The 19,200-nt window shown below is 37.2% G+C and overlaps 1 protein-coding gene across 1 annotated transcript in view; it reads left to right on the forward strand.

The window, feature by feature from the left end:
- LOC107703262 (SET-binding protein-like) overlaps positions 1-19,200 on the forward strand; it is a 71,472-nt gene that overhangs the window by 1,068 nt on the left and 51,204 nt on the right. The window contains exon 2 of the mRNA XM_016505819.1: positions 17,683-18,318. Within this exon, the coding sequence (XP_016361305.1) occupies positions 17,848-18,318 (471 nt within the window). The 5' untranslated portion in view covers positions 17,683-17,847. The remainder of the gene's footprint in view (positions 1-17,682; positions 18,319-19,200) is intronic.

Genomic DNA, 19,200 nt, shown 5'->3' on the forward strand with positions numbered 1-19,200 from the left:
TATATATATATATAGGGGTATATTCAAAGGAAAATGCATTTTTCAGCGTAATTTAGTGTAATCGTGGCCATGCGGCAGTTTCCCGCTGATAGAGTAGGCGTGTGTTTGCACTGTCAAGCGCCTATAGTAATTTCCACTATAACCCACCATGTAGGCTTGCTTTCCATGTCACTTGTGTTCTTACTCATTACAGACTGAATGTGTCACACAACCTAGCGAGCTGTCTACCTAGACAGTGTTTGTGGGCAGTCGAACGCCCTGTGCTGCCCATAAATGCTGTCAAGTAGGAGTCTCACTAGGTTTTGAGACACATCCACGTTTTTCTGTGATGGGTAGCAATAATGAAACCGTTAACTTAAGTGTTTGGTTTCCTATCTGATCTGTCATTGTTAAATGACTCTTTGCTGACATTTACCAAGATCAGATATTATTCAGAACGAGAATTTAAGAGGGACTTCAGTAATTATTAATATTCTCCATAAATAGCAGATCTTAGATTAGTATCATGCCCCTCATTTGATTGGCTGAAATCTGTGCCTAATTGCAGAAAGGGGAGGAGTTAAGAGTGATCTGAGTGGCTTTCAGCATCTTTGGATTGAAACAGAATGTTCTTTAGGGAAACTTAAAGGCACAATATGTAAGATTTTTTTTATTAATATATCTAAAAACCACTGGAACAGTGTTATATATTTTGCTGACTTGTGTACTTACATTATCCCAAATGTTTCGAAGACTGTTTAAATCCAGAGAACTCCGGAAGAAGCGGAAGCGGTCGACTGTGGCATAATAAAAGATCTGCTGCTTTCGAGCCGTGTGTCACGCTTGTTCAGCAGCCTCGTTTTGCTTTGACGGCTTTCCGCCTCACTCTGCTTCATACTACGATGTTAATAAATCTTTAATACATTGTCCCACATACGCACGACCGGAAGGAGCGGATGCGGTCAACTGTGGCATAATAAAAGCTCCGCTGCTTTCGAGCTGTGTGTCACGCTCGTTCAGCGGCCTTGTTTCGCTTCGACGGCTTCCAGCCTCACCCTGCTTCATTCTACTACGCTAATAAATCATTAACTCATCCATGAACATGATTTCTGCCCAAGTCCCATCGGATTGCTTCGGCTGTGGGGATGAAGACGACAACTCCCATGATTCCACACTCAGTCACGGCGTCATCTAACTATGCCTTTGTTTATTTGTTTGTTTTGAATATGCGCCCTCTAGTGGCAAATAAAATTACATATTGTGCCTTTAAAGCCACCATGAAATCAGTTTTTTTTCTCTTTCAAGAAGCTTTTTGTCATATATGTCACAATAGAAAAATGACTATCACAACTTCCAGAGCCGGGTAATCAGATTCCAAAAATTAAGTACTTGTAATTAGATTAAATTACATTTTAAAATACTTGTAATCAAACTACAGTTGCTTTTTTTATTGATTACATGATTACATATTATTAACACAATGGCAATAAATTATTAATAATTTATTGATTCTCCCTAATTCCTCTTTTCCATATTTTAAATGTTCCTTTCTAAAATAGCCTACCACTTATACACTTAGAAGGTCTTCCAGTTTTGTGGACATTCACACAAAGACCAATCACTAGTCCAGCATTTGACAACTGGATTTACAAAAATAATTTCAGGTTTAAGAAGTGTTTGAACATTGCTTCAACCACTAATGAACACATTCATTTTTATTTGAATTATCACTCAGTAGGTTATTTAACCATGTATTACTATTAAGGCTTTTGTCTTTCAAACACATTCAAATGCACAAATTCACGTTATTTCTTACTTGCATATAATGGAGGCATTCCCAAACTTTTTTGTCATCAGCACATCTTTCACCTAATATATTTACTTGAAGTACCCTGAGATTTTAAAATAAATATTTTAAAGGGGTCATATGATGTTGCTAAAAAGAACATTATTTTGTGTATTTGGTGTAATGAAATGTGTTTATGCGGTTTAAGGTTCAAAAAACCCGTTCATTTACGAACCCTTGTTTGGAATACCTTGATGTAATGTAATGTGTAAGGCACTTCATGTTGTTAATTACAACAAATGGAATATATTTGCTTTCTCTTTGTATTTTTATATCAATATGGTACAATATGAAGATTATCATATTTAAATCAATGTGATAAATGACTTAAGTCAAAAGTGATAAAAGTAATCGAAATGTAGTCTGGTTATATTACCTAAAATGTGTAATGTAATGGATTACGTTACTAACTACAATTTTTGTCATGTAAATTGGAATCAGTAATGGACTACAATTTCTATCTACCCAACTTCCATTTAATGCCAACTTTAATTTTGACACAACCTCTAGGAGACTGATGCCATTTGAGGATACAAGACAAATGATATGCGTTGAATATCTTACCTTAAATGGATTGTTCACCCAAAAATGAAAATTCTGTCATCATTTACAAAATAAAATATTTTGCTAAGTGTCTCAATGGAAGTCGCTGGTAATCAAAATTGTTTGGTTACCAACAATAACATTATTCAAAATATTGTCCACAGAATATCTATGCACAGAAGAAAGAAAGTCTTACAGGTTTGGAATGACATGAGAGTGCATGAATGCAGAATTTTCATTTTTGGGTGAACCATCCTGTTCTCTTACAACAACTTTCATAATAATTTATCATGTGCTGTTGCTTAATAAAGACATGACCTCAATATTTATGCTTCGGTTAGCACAAATAGAAAAAAGTTCTAAAGAGGAATATGAAGGCAAATCTGGCATTTAGCCTAATTTGAGGAAAATCAATGCTTTGGTTGCATAAGAGTTTGGTCAGAAGCATTGGTTAAACCTTTATCCTCACTGAGGCCTTATGAAATACTTGAACTGAATTGATGGTGTATGGTCAGGAATGGAGGCTATATAGAGTTATGGAGTTTTGTGGGTTATGGAGTTTTGGGACAATATAAAATCTTGATTTGAGTGCTGTGGTTCTGACTATGACTGTATAGCTAGTTGTTTCAGAATGGAAGAGGAACTGTTAGTAAGTCTTCATCGTTTCATGGAAAGCCAATGGAAGATCCCAGGTCAGATGAGGAGACTGATCACGTTTATCAAAACACAAAGACATCTACTTATGGAGCGCTTGCCCACAAAAAGATTCCAGAAAACCTATTGTATCCGTATATAGAGTTTGCGATTACACAAAAGGACCACAGTATTTGAGCAAAGGCTAAATCCAAAGTGACGTGTGTGAATGGAGCTCCCTCTGTTCCTGGCTATGGCTAGTTGCACTGGAGGACAGCCAAGTCCTGACAGGAGACAAAGGAAAGAGGGAGATATCCAAGGACATATCTAATTTTTGGCAGCCGTTCCAAACCAAATATCAGAACAAGAACACCTTTTGGCAGCAAGCTACAGGGGGAGGAGGGCCGTTTCATTTTTAATTTTTTTTCCCCCTTTTGACTACAGCCATTTTGTTTTTGCTGCGATCGAAATTCCGATCTCTCCTCAGTTTAAAATTTACATTTTGGCAGAAATCCATTTGCTTTTGTCATCGAAGAAAACAAGACATGGGCGGCTGGTTTTCTGTGAATTCAAGTGGGATTGGCTGCACATTTGGAAACTTTGCTGCAGAAGGACAGTATCAGATGTGTTTCAGTTACTCGGAATGACCGGCACCAGGGATTGTGTTGATGGATATCTCGCCAGTATTGTCAGTAGTCTAATTCAAAGCGCTAATCAGTCAGACTTTGATTTATGCTTGATCCTTAAATTTGATAAAAACCTGTAAACCTTATCTCTTAGTATAGTAAAACAAATGATTGTTTGAATATGTTTATGCATCGATGCCAGTTGTGATTTGAACCACACTGTGGTAAACATTGACCCTCAGTTTGCTGTTGCTAAGCAGTTAAAATCACAAAAAGGCAAAAGATCGCACTTAAACAGCAGCTGTCATCTGTAGTAGGGTATGAAAAAACTCCAGCAACCAATAGCATTGAATACCTCCAAATTGACCTTCATTACTGTTCACATGCATGCAAGGGTTGCACAGCATCCCACAGGAATAAGCAGGTGATTTCTGTGAACCATGTGATTTTTCAGTCAAATATGCTCATGAAGTGACTGGATATCATTCTTATGGAATGGAATGAAGTGCAAAATTGCTAAGCATTTTTATCTGCCATCATTTCACCTAAAAATTAGATGAATTGTGATCATTTTCTCACCTGTCATTCCAAACTTGTATGACTTTAGTTCATCTTTAGTTCAAGTCATTCAGGTTTGGAACAACATGAGGGTGAGTAAATGATGATAATTTCCATTTTTGGGTGAACTATCCCTTTAAATAAAATAAATTGTGAAATTACAGCGTAACATGATTAAAAACTGCAGACACTGCAAATCAGAATTGAGGCAGACACTTCTCACAGTCAACTGATAAAAGAAAAGCTTTATTTGAAAGTTAACAGTATTGTTCCTAACATTTACACATGAACTGAACAGTTTCACTATGGTACTATGAGTCCTTTATTTAAAGTGCCCCTATTATGCCATTTTCAAGGTTCCTAATATTGTTTTGGGAGTCTCCTACAACAGGTTTATATGCATGCAAAGTAAAAAAACGGTTTTGTTTTCTCAAAATATGCATTTAATATCACCTCATTTTCCAACGATTCTCAAACAGTTTGTTCGAAGCAGTTCTAAGGTTCAGTCTCTCTAAGCCCCTCCTTTCCGTGAGCCTACTCTGCTCTGATTGGTCATAAGGCCCAGTCTGTTGTGATTGGTCTACCATGTACAGCACGTGTCTGAAACATTGCGCCCATTGCCATATTTCCGTATTGAACGCTCGATAGAAAATAAAAGATAGATTAGAGAAGCAGTTGTCAGTAAAATGATGGGAACACAAAAAAAGATTGGGGTTGTACTGCTGTGGTACAGTGGAAAAAATTGATTTTAACAACTGATTCTTTGCAGCCTAATCTTTCGGAAGTGAAAACAAACAAGCTACAGTGTTTGAGAGTGCGACATTGAACATACACTCTAAAAAATGCTAGGTTAAATATAACCCAGCGCTGAGTTAAAAAGGGACAAACCCAGCTATTGGGATGTTTTGACCCAGCTATTGGGTTGTTTTGACCCAGCTATTGGGTTGTTTTGTTTTGGAGTCAAAACAATCCAACCGCTGGGTCAAAACAACCCAATAGCTGGGTTTGTCCCTTTTTAACTAGGGCTGTGCGATATGGACAAAAAAACGTATCGCGACTTCTTTGATCAATTTTGCGATTTCTATTTTAAACACGATTTTGACACACACAGACATGCTTTACAGTCATTAATGCATTCAGTGTGAATTTTAAACATATTTCCAAAAGAAAACCAATTAGAGCTTTATCAAAAAGCTGTAACATGTCTCTAGAACAGACATAAGGCAAAATAATCACTAAGTAAAGGTGTAACAAAATGTCTCTAGAATAGACATATGGCAGAAAAAATAAATAAATCCCATGTCCAGGGATTTTTTTTTTTGTGCCATGCATTGGTCATAGAGCTCTTTGTGGCGTTGCCTCAGATGTTGAACTAGATTTGTTGCGCCAAGTTCACACGTACTCCGTCTGCAGTGTGTATACAGTATGTGTATGCGGTGCAGAAGCAGCACGGACTCAATTTGCTTTAGAAATTTCCGTGTCAATCCATGTTAATTTTTACCGCGAATAATGCGCTGTCACTTTAATTCAGCACGTGCAGCACAGCAGAAATAGATTCCGTGCGGAAACGATCGCAGCATGACTGCTGCAGATGCACCGCTCCTGGAGCGCACTGCCGGACCACAAACGCGTGCAGTGTGAACGCTCTGATCCGTTAACATGGGCGTTAACATCGCCCAAGCTCAAATCGCGATTTTATGACGATTTTGATTAATCGCACAGCCCTATTTTTAACCCAGCGCTGGGTTATATTTAACCCAGCATTTTTTAGAGTGTAGGCGGGCATTATGCAAATGTGTTACCCCGTGACATGTAGCCGTCACAGAAGTTTGATTCGAATTACTGACGACTCGTTTAGGCTGTTCAGAGTCGATTCTTTCTTTTGGGAGACAATAACTTTATTTATTGTGCACTTTTGGCTTTGCAAATTTGCAGATCGTTAACATTCACATACAGCTACATTACACACTGCATGAAAGGCAATATTGGAAATGGCATAATAGGGGCACTTTAATATCACCTCTACGACCCCAATAAATATGTAAATTAAGTGACGTTGGGTTCTTTAAATGAAATTTAAATTGTATTTTTGGGGGTAATTTCCATAAAATTGCATCTACAACTACAACACGCAGATCCTTATAGACTTGCATTAGAAAGGTGCAAACTGGTGAAAATGGTGAACGTCAGCAGTTGCTAATGTAGGACTGTTTTGTTGTGTTTAAGGCGGTGGTCACTTGAGTCGTGTTTTGCCCACAGTCTGCTGCCAATAAAAATAGTACTGTGTAGTAACTAACTACAAAGAGTGCAAGTATGAAGTATATTTTGAAGTATATATGTTTAATTACCTTTTTTTGTGGCTTAGTCAGAAAAAAAAATATATGTGTATATATAAGGCAGCTGTGATTTCAATTCAGTTTATTTTGCAGGCCTACTTGTATCTGTTATTTCTTTTTGAGGTGGATTGTATAGATTATTTCTGCCATGCCCCTCATGTCACTTTAGCACCTTTTCTCATCAGTGTTGTCTTTTGTGACAGCTCAGTCATTCAAGAAACTAGGTTTCCTAACTGGCCTTGAAATTAACATCATGGTCAGCCTGTTTCACTGTGTGACTGCATCGGGTCAAGGCGCTGGAAAAGAAAGAACGATTTTTAGACAGCAGACACATTTTGTTTAATTCTGTTTCAATACTGGCAACCTTACACGACCAGTGAGTGTTTATTTACGTCCCACCACTGTTGTAGAATATACTTCGTGTAGCCGCCCAAAGCTACGGCACATAGAGTGTGTAATTCAGCCGTGTCATGACAATTGATGTCTGTCTTGAACAAATGTGGCCGGGATTGTGAAGTTTCCTTTCGTTTGTAGAACTGCAGGGCATGTGTCAGCCGTGCCATTTCTGAGGGGCCTATTGATGTTAGCCAGAGTAGACGCCTTATTTGATTTAACACAAATGAAAATCAGCCTGTGAGGGAAAAGTACAGCCTATTCAATATGGTGTGCTGCTGAGTACATGGGTGTTTGATTGTTCAAGCTGACAAAACACTGAAAATAATGTCTTGCCAAAAAATTCCAGTTTATAGAAATTACATTGAACTGACTGAACTTCTGTCCCTCACAGCCCCCCGTAGCACCATGGGAAATATAACTGACAAGTGTTTCTTGCCAATATGCTGGGAGCTATATCCAGTATTTACGATATCTATAGCAGCACTGTAAATATTGCAATGATTTTACTGCGCTTTTTATTTGGTAATTAAAGTTGCAATGAAAAGGAAGTAGTGATAGATATTTTCTTCCTTATTGTGACGTACATCTGAGTGTAACGGATTATCAAAAAAGAAAAAAAATGAAAGATGTTGATTGTGGAAATGGTATTTAAAGGGATAGCTCACCCAAAAATTAAAAATCTGTCATCATTTCTCACCCTCAAGTTGTTCCAAACCTGTATCAGTTTCTTTCTTCTGTTGAACACAAAAGAAGGCATTTTGACCAAACAGTTGACGGTAGACATTGACTTCCATATAGCATGAGAAAAATTACTATGGGAGTCAGTGGCTACTGTCAACTGTTTGGTTACCAGCATTCTTCGAAAAAAAATGAAAGATGTTGATTGTGGAGGGGTGGGATTTAAAGGGATAGCTCACCCAAAAATTAAAAATCTGTCATCATTTCTCACCCTCAAGTTGTTCCAAACCTGTATCAGTTTCTTTCTTCTGTTGAACACAAAAGAAGGCATTTTGACCAAACAGTTGACGGTAGACATTGACTTCCATATAGCATGAGAAAAATTACTATGGGAGTCAGTGGCTACTGTCAACTGTTTGGTTACCAGCATTCTTCAAAATATTTAAAGAAATTCATACAGGTTTGGAACAACATTAGGATGAGTAAATCATGCCCAAATGTACTTTTTTGATGAACTATCCCTTTAAGTGGACTAAATAATTGGAGAAGTTCAGCATTTTGACATTTTATGACATTTTGATAAAAAAAGGTGAAAAAAAACATGCATGATGGAATTGTTCACAATAAGATCTTGCATTTAATAGACAAATACTTGCTGAATATAGAGTAAGGTTGAAGACCGTTTGTTGGCTGCAGAAAATAGAAAACTTATGGAACAATTATTGTAAACAATTTAGAATTAAAGTATGTTTATTATTTCAAAGGAGTTTAAATGCATGCCTTTGGTATCTTATCAAAAAGATGATGATACAGCTTCTTAGAGTTTCCTCTTGTGTTTACCAAAGGATCTCAACAAAGTGTGAGGCCATGGTTGTTTGGCAAGGCTATTTGTGAGTCTACCTCAAGCCTGCTTCATGGCCTTAAAAGGAACTGGGACAGAGAGGAATCCTCTCACCACAGCAGACAGTCGTGACACCCGACTTCAGATTGTGTCAGTTCAAAAACGTTCTTAGAGCACAGGCTTTGAAAGAAGCCCGGAACATACATCTCACTTGTTAACAATATATACTGTCATAATCAGGGATCAACAGTAAGGTTTTTTTTAGGAGTTCTGATTTTCCTTGCCCTGACAATACCAACATCTTCAGTGACCAAATATTTAATAATTTGAAAATTAATATTTAAAAGATATTTTAAATAAAAATGGGCTTGTGAAGATGATGGCAGAATAAGCAAAATGTTATGTATTTTTATGTGTCCATTGTATAATAATGTGCATATATAATGAAGTAGGCTCTATTAATAGAAAAACGATACAAATTGTCAATTATTTTGCTGGTTTTTATTGATTACCAAGATTATTGCAAGTCTAGTTAGATAACTTGGACACTAGTTTAAATTGTTAAATTCACGACAGAAATGTTTGATATATTGCACAAAACCAAGTGTTTTATGTTTTTAAAGCATAAACATGTATGCATGAAATTTAGTGACATCACAGCACTGGCTAGACAGGGAAATTGGCAGTTCTTTCAACCGGCCCGAGGTCAGCTGATTATCCTTGCTGTTAAGCCCTGATTACAGTTTCATTGTGAACTTTTCAGTAACTTATTAAAACACCAGGCATTTGATTTGATTTTTTACATTATGTCATCATTAACCCAGTTGAGCTGATTTTGTTGAGATTCGTTCAGATAATTGCCCCCCAATGCTCTGAACATCTTAATTGAGATGCGTCAGAAAAGAGGGCAGATCAGTATGTAAAGCCCCTTGAGTATGAGCATCTGAATATACCCCCCCAGATTCTGCCACAGGCAGTGCTGCTGACAGAGAATTGCTTTGTGTTGTAGTTACCCGCGGTCTGCCCGGGGCATATTTGTGATAATAATAAACCTGTTTATGAGCCGACTCTTTTCTTACACAATTAGTATGCAGTTAGCATGCCCACTCTGCCAGACAGGGCTTTCTGTTACATAAACTAGGTCTTGGGGTTTAGTGTTGTGTAAGGCAAATAATGTTTGTATAGATGTATATATAGAGTGTATAGATTACACTTACACAACCAAGAAACACACTGATTATTGACAGGCTCTTGAACAACCATACTCGTGGTTGTGAATCGTTGTGTGTACAGAAAAAAAATCACTCCTGTCCTGTTTATAAACAAAAGGTGTTCTGATAGGACACCTGCAGTAAAGAAAATTAAGAGCACACCACACCTCAACAAACTCAATTTGAGGTATTATTATTATCAGGAGCGCTAAAGGTGTGTGATGCATTACGCAAAGTTTAATACTTGGGAAGTGAATATGGTTGTCACTACTCTAAATAACCAAACGATGGTTGCCCGTTTCTGCTTCCAGAGTAAAAAATAAAAGAAGTAACTAGGGCTGTCAAAAAAAAAATCGAATTTCAAATATTCGTCGAATTTAAAATAAAAATCCACATTCGAATGCAAAAACGTTGCATTCTAATTTTAGGTGTGCGTTAAGGAGGCAGCCTTATCAGTGGCGCACGAGATGCGATGACGATGTGTCATTGCATTTTAATGTTTTTGTTAACCTATCCAGTTGAAGCCACTAGATGCGGCGCTGCTGCGTTGTTAATTACAAATATTGCGGGAAAAGAGAACATCAATGCGGAGAAGATCTTGTTTACGTCAAAACTGAAACCAAGCCGTTCACACAGAACAAATATTTCGTGCATTTTCTAGAGCAGGGGTTTTCAAACTTTTTTGTCAGGCGAACCCCTTTGACCTAAATTATTTACTTGAGATTTTAAGTAAATATTTCAATAATTTAATGGCACATCTGCATGTTTAACTTTAAAAACATTTATTTTTATCAGTTTTAAAGTTTCAGTAGTATTTACATAGCTTATTGTTATTATTACACTCAACAAATTATAAAAATTAATATTACTGTAATTTACAATACAATTATGACATTTGTTCCACAAATTTTTTTTTTAACACAGGGTTTCCCAAAAAGAGAATTATTTTTATACATTTAAGATTGTACATTTACATCACACATTTGTATAAATCTGTAACATTTCTTAATTTTTTTTTTTTATTAATTTGTTAATGGTATACACTCGTAGGCATTCCGTGTACCAACTCATGAACCCCCTGCAATTCCCTCACGAACCCCACTTTGGGAAACCCTGTCCTAGAGGGACATCTATCACCGTTGCACTCACGTCTCGCACAAATGAGCCGCATGCTTAGAAAGCCATGTAAAATTAATGCAAGTTTAACTTTGAAAAAAAAACATATATCGAGACTTTATGGTGGGGTTTTTTCCCCATCCCACTGCATCCAGGGCTCCAGACTGCGACCAAATGTTTTCTGCCTGTGCGACTAAATTTAGTGAGCGGTCGCACTGGCGTGACCACCGCATTGTTTAACTCATAAGCGCTGCCATTTCTGTTGCATATGTGAAACATCAAACGGCACACAAAACCACGCTACTCGTTGAACTGCGCAGCGCTTCGAGCGTAAGGCCTGGTTTATACTCGCCGCGTCAGCAGGAGCGCGAAGGTGCACGCAGCAAAAATGACGCGCATATTGAGGAAACGATGGATGGTTTTCATGCTAAAGTAAAAGACCGCTTCTTAAACCAAAGGTGAACATGTTGGTATTCTTGTGGGACAAAAACATGCAAGCATCTTAAACCAAAGGTGAACATGTTGGTATTCTTGTGGGGAAAAAAACATGCAAACACTGTCACCGACAGCAAGTTTAGTTTTACTTTTCTTTTTGTTTTCATTTGCGTTATCTTTGCAGTTTACCTCTTCTTTGCTCTCTTTTATTTATTTTTTTATTTGATTCTTCAGTGTTTGCTAAACATTCTGTAATTTATTAGTCTGTATATAATACAGCATGTGGTGTATGCCATGCCTTTTATCTTATTCATTTTTGTTAATAAACGTTTTGTAAGCTTGTCATTGTATCTTACTGTTTTATTGTTGTCGTGCTTTTTAATTAAGAATAACAATGAATCCATGTTTTGTTTTAGTCTTAAAAAGTGAAAGGTATAGATGTAAGCAAAACAGACAATTATCTTTTCTTGTAAAACGTGACAAGGTCGCAAATTCAAAAGCGAAAGCATCCGAAGCCAGCGGCTTATAACACCGCAAAAGAGGAACTCACGTTCACAAAATTAAAATCACAGATAATAGCCTACTACTAATGAAAAAGAACAGGTTGAACTTTAACCTCTTTCGTTTCCATATAACTACAAACTATGATAAAAGTTCATCAGCATGCATTGATTAATCCCATGTTGTAGCAAAAAAACAAAAAAACAAATTGAGACCAAATCATGTGCTCGTGTGACCAACTGAGAAAGTTATTCGCAAAAGAGTGACCAGTGGGAAGAATGAGTCTGGAGCCCTGATGATGCTGTTGTGTTTAAAGTTGTTTAAGCAACTTAATTATAATTGGTTTATAAACATTATTTAAACATTATGCACTTTTTTTCACAGAAACGTGCATTAGTAATATTTTGCTCGATGCACCCTCTTGTGGCCTTAAGAGAGAAGCCAAAAGCTTTTCTTCACCCTAACTGAAATTATGCATTTTAAATTCGAATATAATTCGAATTTTGATAATATTTAAGTTAAAAATTCGAATTTAGTTTTTCAGCCATTTTGACAGCCCTAGAAGTAACTGTGAAATAGTTTAAAGTTTAAAATAAGAACCGTCAAATCGTGACATATTAAGTCGTAATTACAAAAAATTATATTTATGAAGTCGCAATTATGTGCCAATTAGGGCTGAACGATTAATTGCATTTGCGATAATATCGCGATATGAAAAAATGCAATTTTTCAATCACAGAGGCTGCGATTACACTCGGTCACGTGACACGCTAGAGTAAAGAGCTGTGTTGGACTTGAAGATCGATCGGTGTATGACATCAAAGTACAGCGAGAGAAAGCATAAGGAGACGTCCGCTCTCTTATAGCTCTCGCAGTACTTTGATGACACACACCCATCGGATAGCTCTCGCAGTACTTTGATGACACACACCGATAAGCCTCTAAGCAGCGCTGCTTCAAGTCGAACACATCTAAGCAGTCTTCAGAGGAAGCATCAAGTTGGCACGCTACAATGTTGCCAAGTCCGCGGGCGGGGGGCGGGGCAGATTTTCTTATAGGTTTAAAGGGGGGCACGACCAAAAAAGTTTGAGAACCACTGGTCTAAAGTTAACAGATAGTGTTTAAAAAGTGCAGTCCACGTTTACATATGTTTATTACAGTGACTTTGAATTACCTAGTGTGGTAAAGCAACAGATTTGTGTTTATATTTCTGCAGTGTGATTTGTTACTGACTTTCATATTAATGTTTACACCAGGCTTATTTGTCAGTGCTTTGTTGTCATAATTATTACGTTTACAAGGTTGGAAGTTCAACAAATCAGTCAATATACTGTGATTGTAGTTGTTAAATAAAAATGTCATTCATATCAATTCATGCATCACCTAATTTCATCGTAACATATAGGCCTGGCCTACAGAAAAGAACATTTATGTTTAATCTATCTAATATTGTGTTGGTCATACTATACAATGATTTATAGCTTATCTTTGTTGAATAATACAGAACTTTAAAAAGCTTTAAAAAATAATTGCATATTAAATTGCAATCGCAATATTGGTAAAAAAAAAATCGCAATTAAATTATTTTCCAAAATCGTTCAGCCCTAGTGCCAGTTAGGATACGCGCATTCAAAATTGTAAGATACTGTATAAATTCAGTTATGAGAAATAGTCATAATTATGAGGAATAACTATTATGCGAAATGAAGTGGCGATTGTGAGATATAGCGTACGTTCACAATTGTAAGAAATAAAGTTGCAATTTAGTGAAATGTAGTCACAATTACAAGAAATATACAGTCAAAATTGTAAGATACTGTGTAAATTCATGATTATGAGAAATAAACTTATAACTACAAGTCATGAAGACACAATTACCCTTTTATATTTTTCACTTTGAGGCAGTCACAGGCTTCCAAACTGAACCGTGTTTGTGCAGAACAGGATTAAGCCCTTAAATAAGGAGCGACAACCATTTTTAGCTGCAGTGTGTATGTGGTCACTGTGGCGTTACGTCACATTTTTAGTCGGCTTGCCAAATAGCTAGAACACCCAAGATGCATAGGGACACTATTCAGAGGTATAGACAAGTAAGATATAAACAACTGGGTTTCATTGAGGATTTGTGAATGGCTGTGTTTGAGTCCGCATGGGCTGGAATGAGAATCATGCCATTTTGACTGTCATGATGTGATGGATAGATAGAGCTGTTTAGTCTAGCGTGGATCCAGGCAGTCTTGTGATAGCTGCCGTTGTTTTCAGCAGCCTCTCATCTGTCACCTGTCTGCCAGTTGAAAGGGTAAATGACACTGAGCTCTGTCTGACAACAAGCCAACAGCAGATGAGAGACTGAGCTCAATGCTCCAAACCCTCAGTCCATATACATCAATACTGACATCATGCGTCTGACGCTTGGGGAGCGGAGAGTTTGTGTTGAACTCCTCTCCGAAATAGAAACTGCTTATTTCAAAGATTTGCCACCGTCCACCGTTCTGGTTATTGTCAACTTTGTTTTGTCAGGCTTATCTACTGTGTGTGTCCAGGCATTGACATAAGAATGACATAACATCCTTATGTCGTCAGTCTGATCCAATCAGAACGCTTTTTAGAATGATTTTCAGACCCAGTTGATGGATTTTGTTAGCCGTGGTTTGTTTGGACTACAATAAGGTTTCATCAAACTTTGTTGATGTTAGTTAATGAAAATGCAGTTGTTCATTGTTAGTTCATGTTAATTCACAGTGCATTAACTAATTTTAACAAGCACAACTTTTGATTTTAATAATGCATTAGTAAATGTTGAAATTAACTAACTAAGATTAATAAATGCTGTAGAAGTATTCTTCATTCTTAGTTCATGTTAACTAATGAACCTTATTGTAAAGTGTTATCGATATAATTGAATTATATGTTGAATGCCGGTATCCCGAAAAAAATTATTCTAAATTCATTCAATACTCAATTTGATGCTATATGTGTGTTGCGGAGGTGTTATATTCAACCCTAATTGGCCTTTTCCAGGTCTGTGGTCGCTCAGGTTGTGGTCTGTTTGATGTCTGGAAAGTGTTTATCTCTGGGCCAGAGGCCTCATTTGTTGACTTTCACACCGTGACTAGGCTTACTCCACTGACCACTAAAGCAAATGAGCTGGTCAGCAATGTAATTATGGTGCCTTGAGCCAGCGGTACAACTGTTTCGGGTTGAAGACTGTGTGCTTAAACCCCAATCCTGATTAATTGGTGGTTTAACAAAGACACATTTGTCTTGTTCAGTAATTCACCTTGCCCACTTAAATAGGATTTACGGTACCGAGGAAGTATTTAATCTAGGGATGTTCATTTTAACTGTTTAACCGCTTAACCGACGGTAAGAATTTTGACCGATTAATACAATCAGTTAAACGGTTTGAAAAGTAATTTAATTATTTATATTTTCAGTAATTTATCAAAATATTTAAAACGGTTTGCTGCATGGTTAAAATACGCTACGTGTATAAAAAATGTCGCTTAACTAAGTCGCATTTTATTATTTCATTCAGAAATAGGCCTAATGCCGACGCGAAATGTTTACAAACATTATAATAAACATTGTAAACATAGCTAGGCTATTTTAGTTCCCCTCACTCCACAACAAATCCTTTCAATTAACAGTATTTAGAAAAGAACAAGAATTAAAAATATAAGAAGCTAGCAATATAAATGACAAGCCAAAACGAACGTTGGGTCCCACACAAAATCAAATGTTTCCGTATTCGCGGTGTAGGCTATTTGAATGGCAAATTATTATTTATTATGTACTTCACTCTAGGGCTGTGCGATTTGGGGGAAAATATCAAATTGCGATTTTTGATTTCAACAGCGTGTTTCATTACGTCTCTTTGAATCAGTGTTTTTGGATTTTAAGAGCAAGTGGAAAATGTGCTGAATGTTTCATTTCATCCAAGTGAAATTAGCAAGCAGTTAGACTGAATTTACGTTCGTTTTAAACGCAGCGTCGTTGTGACGCAGCTTTTGGAAATTACCTTTTTTGTTCGTTGTCTGTCATTTCGAAGCTTAAGTTGCATACGTTTTTCTTTAGTTTTAATTTGCCTAACTATCGATCTGACCCAGTAGACGCCATAATCCCACTCTGTCTCTCTCCCGCTTTCTGTTTTTTTTTTTGTTTTTTTGTTTTTTAAATGGCGGGTGTTTACTCAGTTGGCTAGAGCAGTGCTGATTGGAGAGAACGGAGGTGCGCTCACTCTATTGGTTAGTAAGACTGCAACTCAAGGCTGGCAGTCATGCATATGCTCTGGAACAGAGTAATATCGCGTCCATATCGCAGGCTTTGCGATTAGGAAATCGCAACGTCTCAAATCGCGATTTCAATTCGATTTCAATTAATTGCACAGCCCTACTTCACTCGCGTTCCAATATCCACGTAAAACAAAATGTTTTGCATAGCCTAACATCACAGTGGTACAGTGATAACACTTAACCTTAACGGCTTAACAGATTTTACTACATAGTTGTTTTTCCATATGTTTGACTGACTGTATTTTATTATGATAATGAACAGGCTGCATTGCTTAACTGTGCGTGCATGCGGCGCCGGCGCAATCACTTGAATTTTTTCCTTCTAACAGTGGAAGAAACTACTCCTTTTAGTCCTAAAGATAATCAGAATTGTAAAAGGTTTGCCTTTATTTATGTACATCACAATAAAAACAAATGTTTGTGCTTTTGTAAAATAAGCCTAAAGAAAAATAGGATGCTGCTTTCTGCCATACGTTTCCTTTTGCGCAGCACAAAAATGAACCGAAACTCTGTGTACTAGGCTACTTGTTGCACAGTATTTCTTTCATTATTGCGATATTGCGGTTATCGCGACAGCCCTACGGGTCACAGACACTTATCCTTTCTATATTCTATAATAATTTAATTCAATTCTAATTTAAAATAATCTTGTCGGTTAACGGTTAACAATCGGTTAACGAGCGTCGGTTGTAGGTTAGGAAAAATAACCGAAATGAACATCCCTAATGTAATCACTATACACCCGGGTCTGATGTACTGAAGTTTTTAAAAATTATATTTAAATTCAGTCAGTATGCCGTAAATTATTTTCATGTAATGGCCAATAACTGATAAATTCTGATATTAAAATTCTATACTATTGTGTCTAAAATGGAAAAACTAAAATCAGTGGTTTGAATTTGAATTTAGGCATTGCAGTATTGTAATGTCTGATGTTGAGATTTGTTAAAGATTTATATAAAAAAAAAGTTTTAATAAAGTCAGTTTTTTTTTAAAGCTCTAATTGAGTGTTGAACGAGCTGCGCAAAACCACGTTCATATTCGCGCGATTTTTTGCGCAGCTCGTCAGTGAACAACGGTTCTGTGTAGTTAATGCTGCTCAATGTGAAAGCACGCACGTGATGGAGATTTACCGCTGATTACAGAACCGGCTTTCTGACAAGTTGCGCGTTAAATATCGCATGCGATTTATCGTGCAGCCCTAGTTGAATGATAATAAAAAATAATCTAAATGTAAAAAAGGCTATAATTAAAAGACGATAAATAAAACAAAATATCTAATATCAGCCAATATCTGACATGGAACCGGTAAATCTCTAATTAAAAATCAGTAAAAAGACATTTAGTTTTGTGTAATACACAGCTGTGTTTACATCCCTGTAACCAATGAGATCTGTCTGGGGGCAGGGCTACCCAACACAGAAACGTAACAGAAACCAAGTGTTAACAAAACGTCTTGTAACTCATTGCTTGTTGCGGCTGGTTGGGACGACAAATACTCGGATTAATCTTGAATGAAATGGGGTTTAGCCTTGACGCTTTATCATATCATGTCTGCTTAGAACATGTAAGAGAATGTGATGTGGTTAAATGACTTTTTTTTTTACTTTTTGGCATGTCTGAACATGTGTGCATGCGTTTATAGATTTAATCAACTAATAATTTGTTCTTTTTGACTCTACTTTCAGTTTCACCTGGGAAAAACTCCATCTTAGCGAGATTTATAAGATTTCGGGAGCAGTAGAGCCAAAAGCCATCACATCCCTCTCTGATTAAACTCAATCACCTGGACCGTGGGTCCCTCTGCCCTTTTTGGGTCTTCCTGATTGTTGGACTAAGCTTCGAGATTGTCAATGGAGCAAAGAGACCTTACTCGGATGGCCCAGCCCAAAGGAAACGAGGAGTTCTTCTCCACTGTTACCACCATCAACAGAGCAGATCTTAGTGAGGTGGGTCTCCTTGCCAGTCCAATAAAGAGCCTCCCTTTACCTGGAGAGCAACAGGACCATGAAGAGGACGAAGACCTCGGTCTGGGGAAGGACATCGATGTCACTTCTAATGCGGACAGTGAGAGATGGGGGCAGGGAGATGGGCTGGAGGAGCAGGAATTCTCCATCAAGGAGGCCAGTTTCTCTGAAGGCAGCTTGAAGTTGAAGATACAAACGACCAAGAGGGCCAAGAAGCCTCCTAAGAACCTGGAGAACTACATCTGTCCTCCTGAGATCCGCATCACCATCAAACAGCCAGGAGAGCAGAAGACCGGCAAGCATGCCAGGAGTGCCAGGGGAGGGAAGGAGGAAGATAAAGGACCCCTCAGAAAAAGGGTTAGTGTCACCGACAGTGTTTAGGAATGCTGTTGTTTTCTTGTGTCATGTGATCACTCTCTTGTGTTTATTATCATATGTTATCACGGCTCTAGACAGTACAGACCTTAGTCAGAGTAGTTGCCATATTGAATTTCATGGCAGTGAAATCAAGCCATTGGCTGCTGATGAAATACTGAAATATCTTTTCTTTGGAAGCGCCTTTATAAAATAGCTGTTTTTGCGTGAACAAAATATTCATTTTGTGAATGTAAAATGTGATTTGTGCATTAATATGAATATGAATGTAATGTACATTAGAAACATTTCTTGAACGGATGTTTTTTGTGATACAGACTGATTCTTTCGTCCACAGAATTAGACGTCTCTTCAATATGAATAGAGAATTCAGAAAAAAAGTCTGGAATTTCAAGAAATAAGTTCAGAATTGTGTGTAACAAACTTGCAATTCTGGGGGGAAAGTCTGAATTTCAAGATATAAACAATTCTGGGAAAGAAAGTCTGAACTGCGAGATATAAAATTAGTGAGTTTCGAGAATTGTGAGATAAAAAGTCACAGTCAGTGGCGGCTCGTGGGTTTTAAAATAGAGGAGGCACACTAATTGTATTGGTCTGGGGATCCCTGCCGATTATATTATTATTATTTGCTTAACTACTTTAAAATGGCTTTTTTGTTGCTTTTAGTCAGAAAATGTAAAGAAAACAACATACATACAGCAAGATAATATAATTTCACTTACCTGGCCTATCACTTGAAGCAAACATCCATCCCTTCTTAAAAGTCTGTGTTAAAAGGGAGCTGCCTGTATTTGCTATTTAATTAAGCCGACTGCTGTAGTCTATATCCAGTTAGGTGTGTTTTCCCTTCTTTTTTAATTTGTG

This window comes from Sinocyclocheilus anshuiensis, unplaced genomic scaffold (genome assembly GCF_001515605.1).
Source record: "Sinocyclocheilus anshuiensis isolate Anshui unplaced genomic scaffold, SAMN03320099.WGS_v1.1 scaffold542, whole genome shotgun sequence".
In the NCBI taxonomy this organism is placed as follows: Eukaryota; Metazoa; Chordata; class Actinopteri; order Cypriniformes; family Cyprinidae; genus Sinocyclocheilus; species Sinocyclocheilus anshuiensis.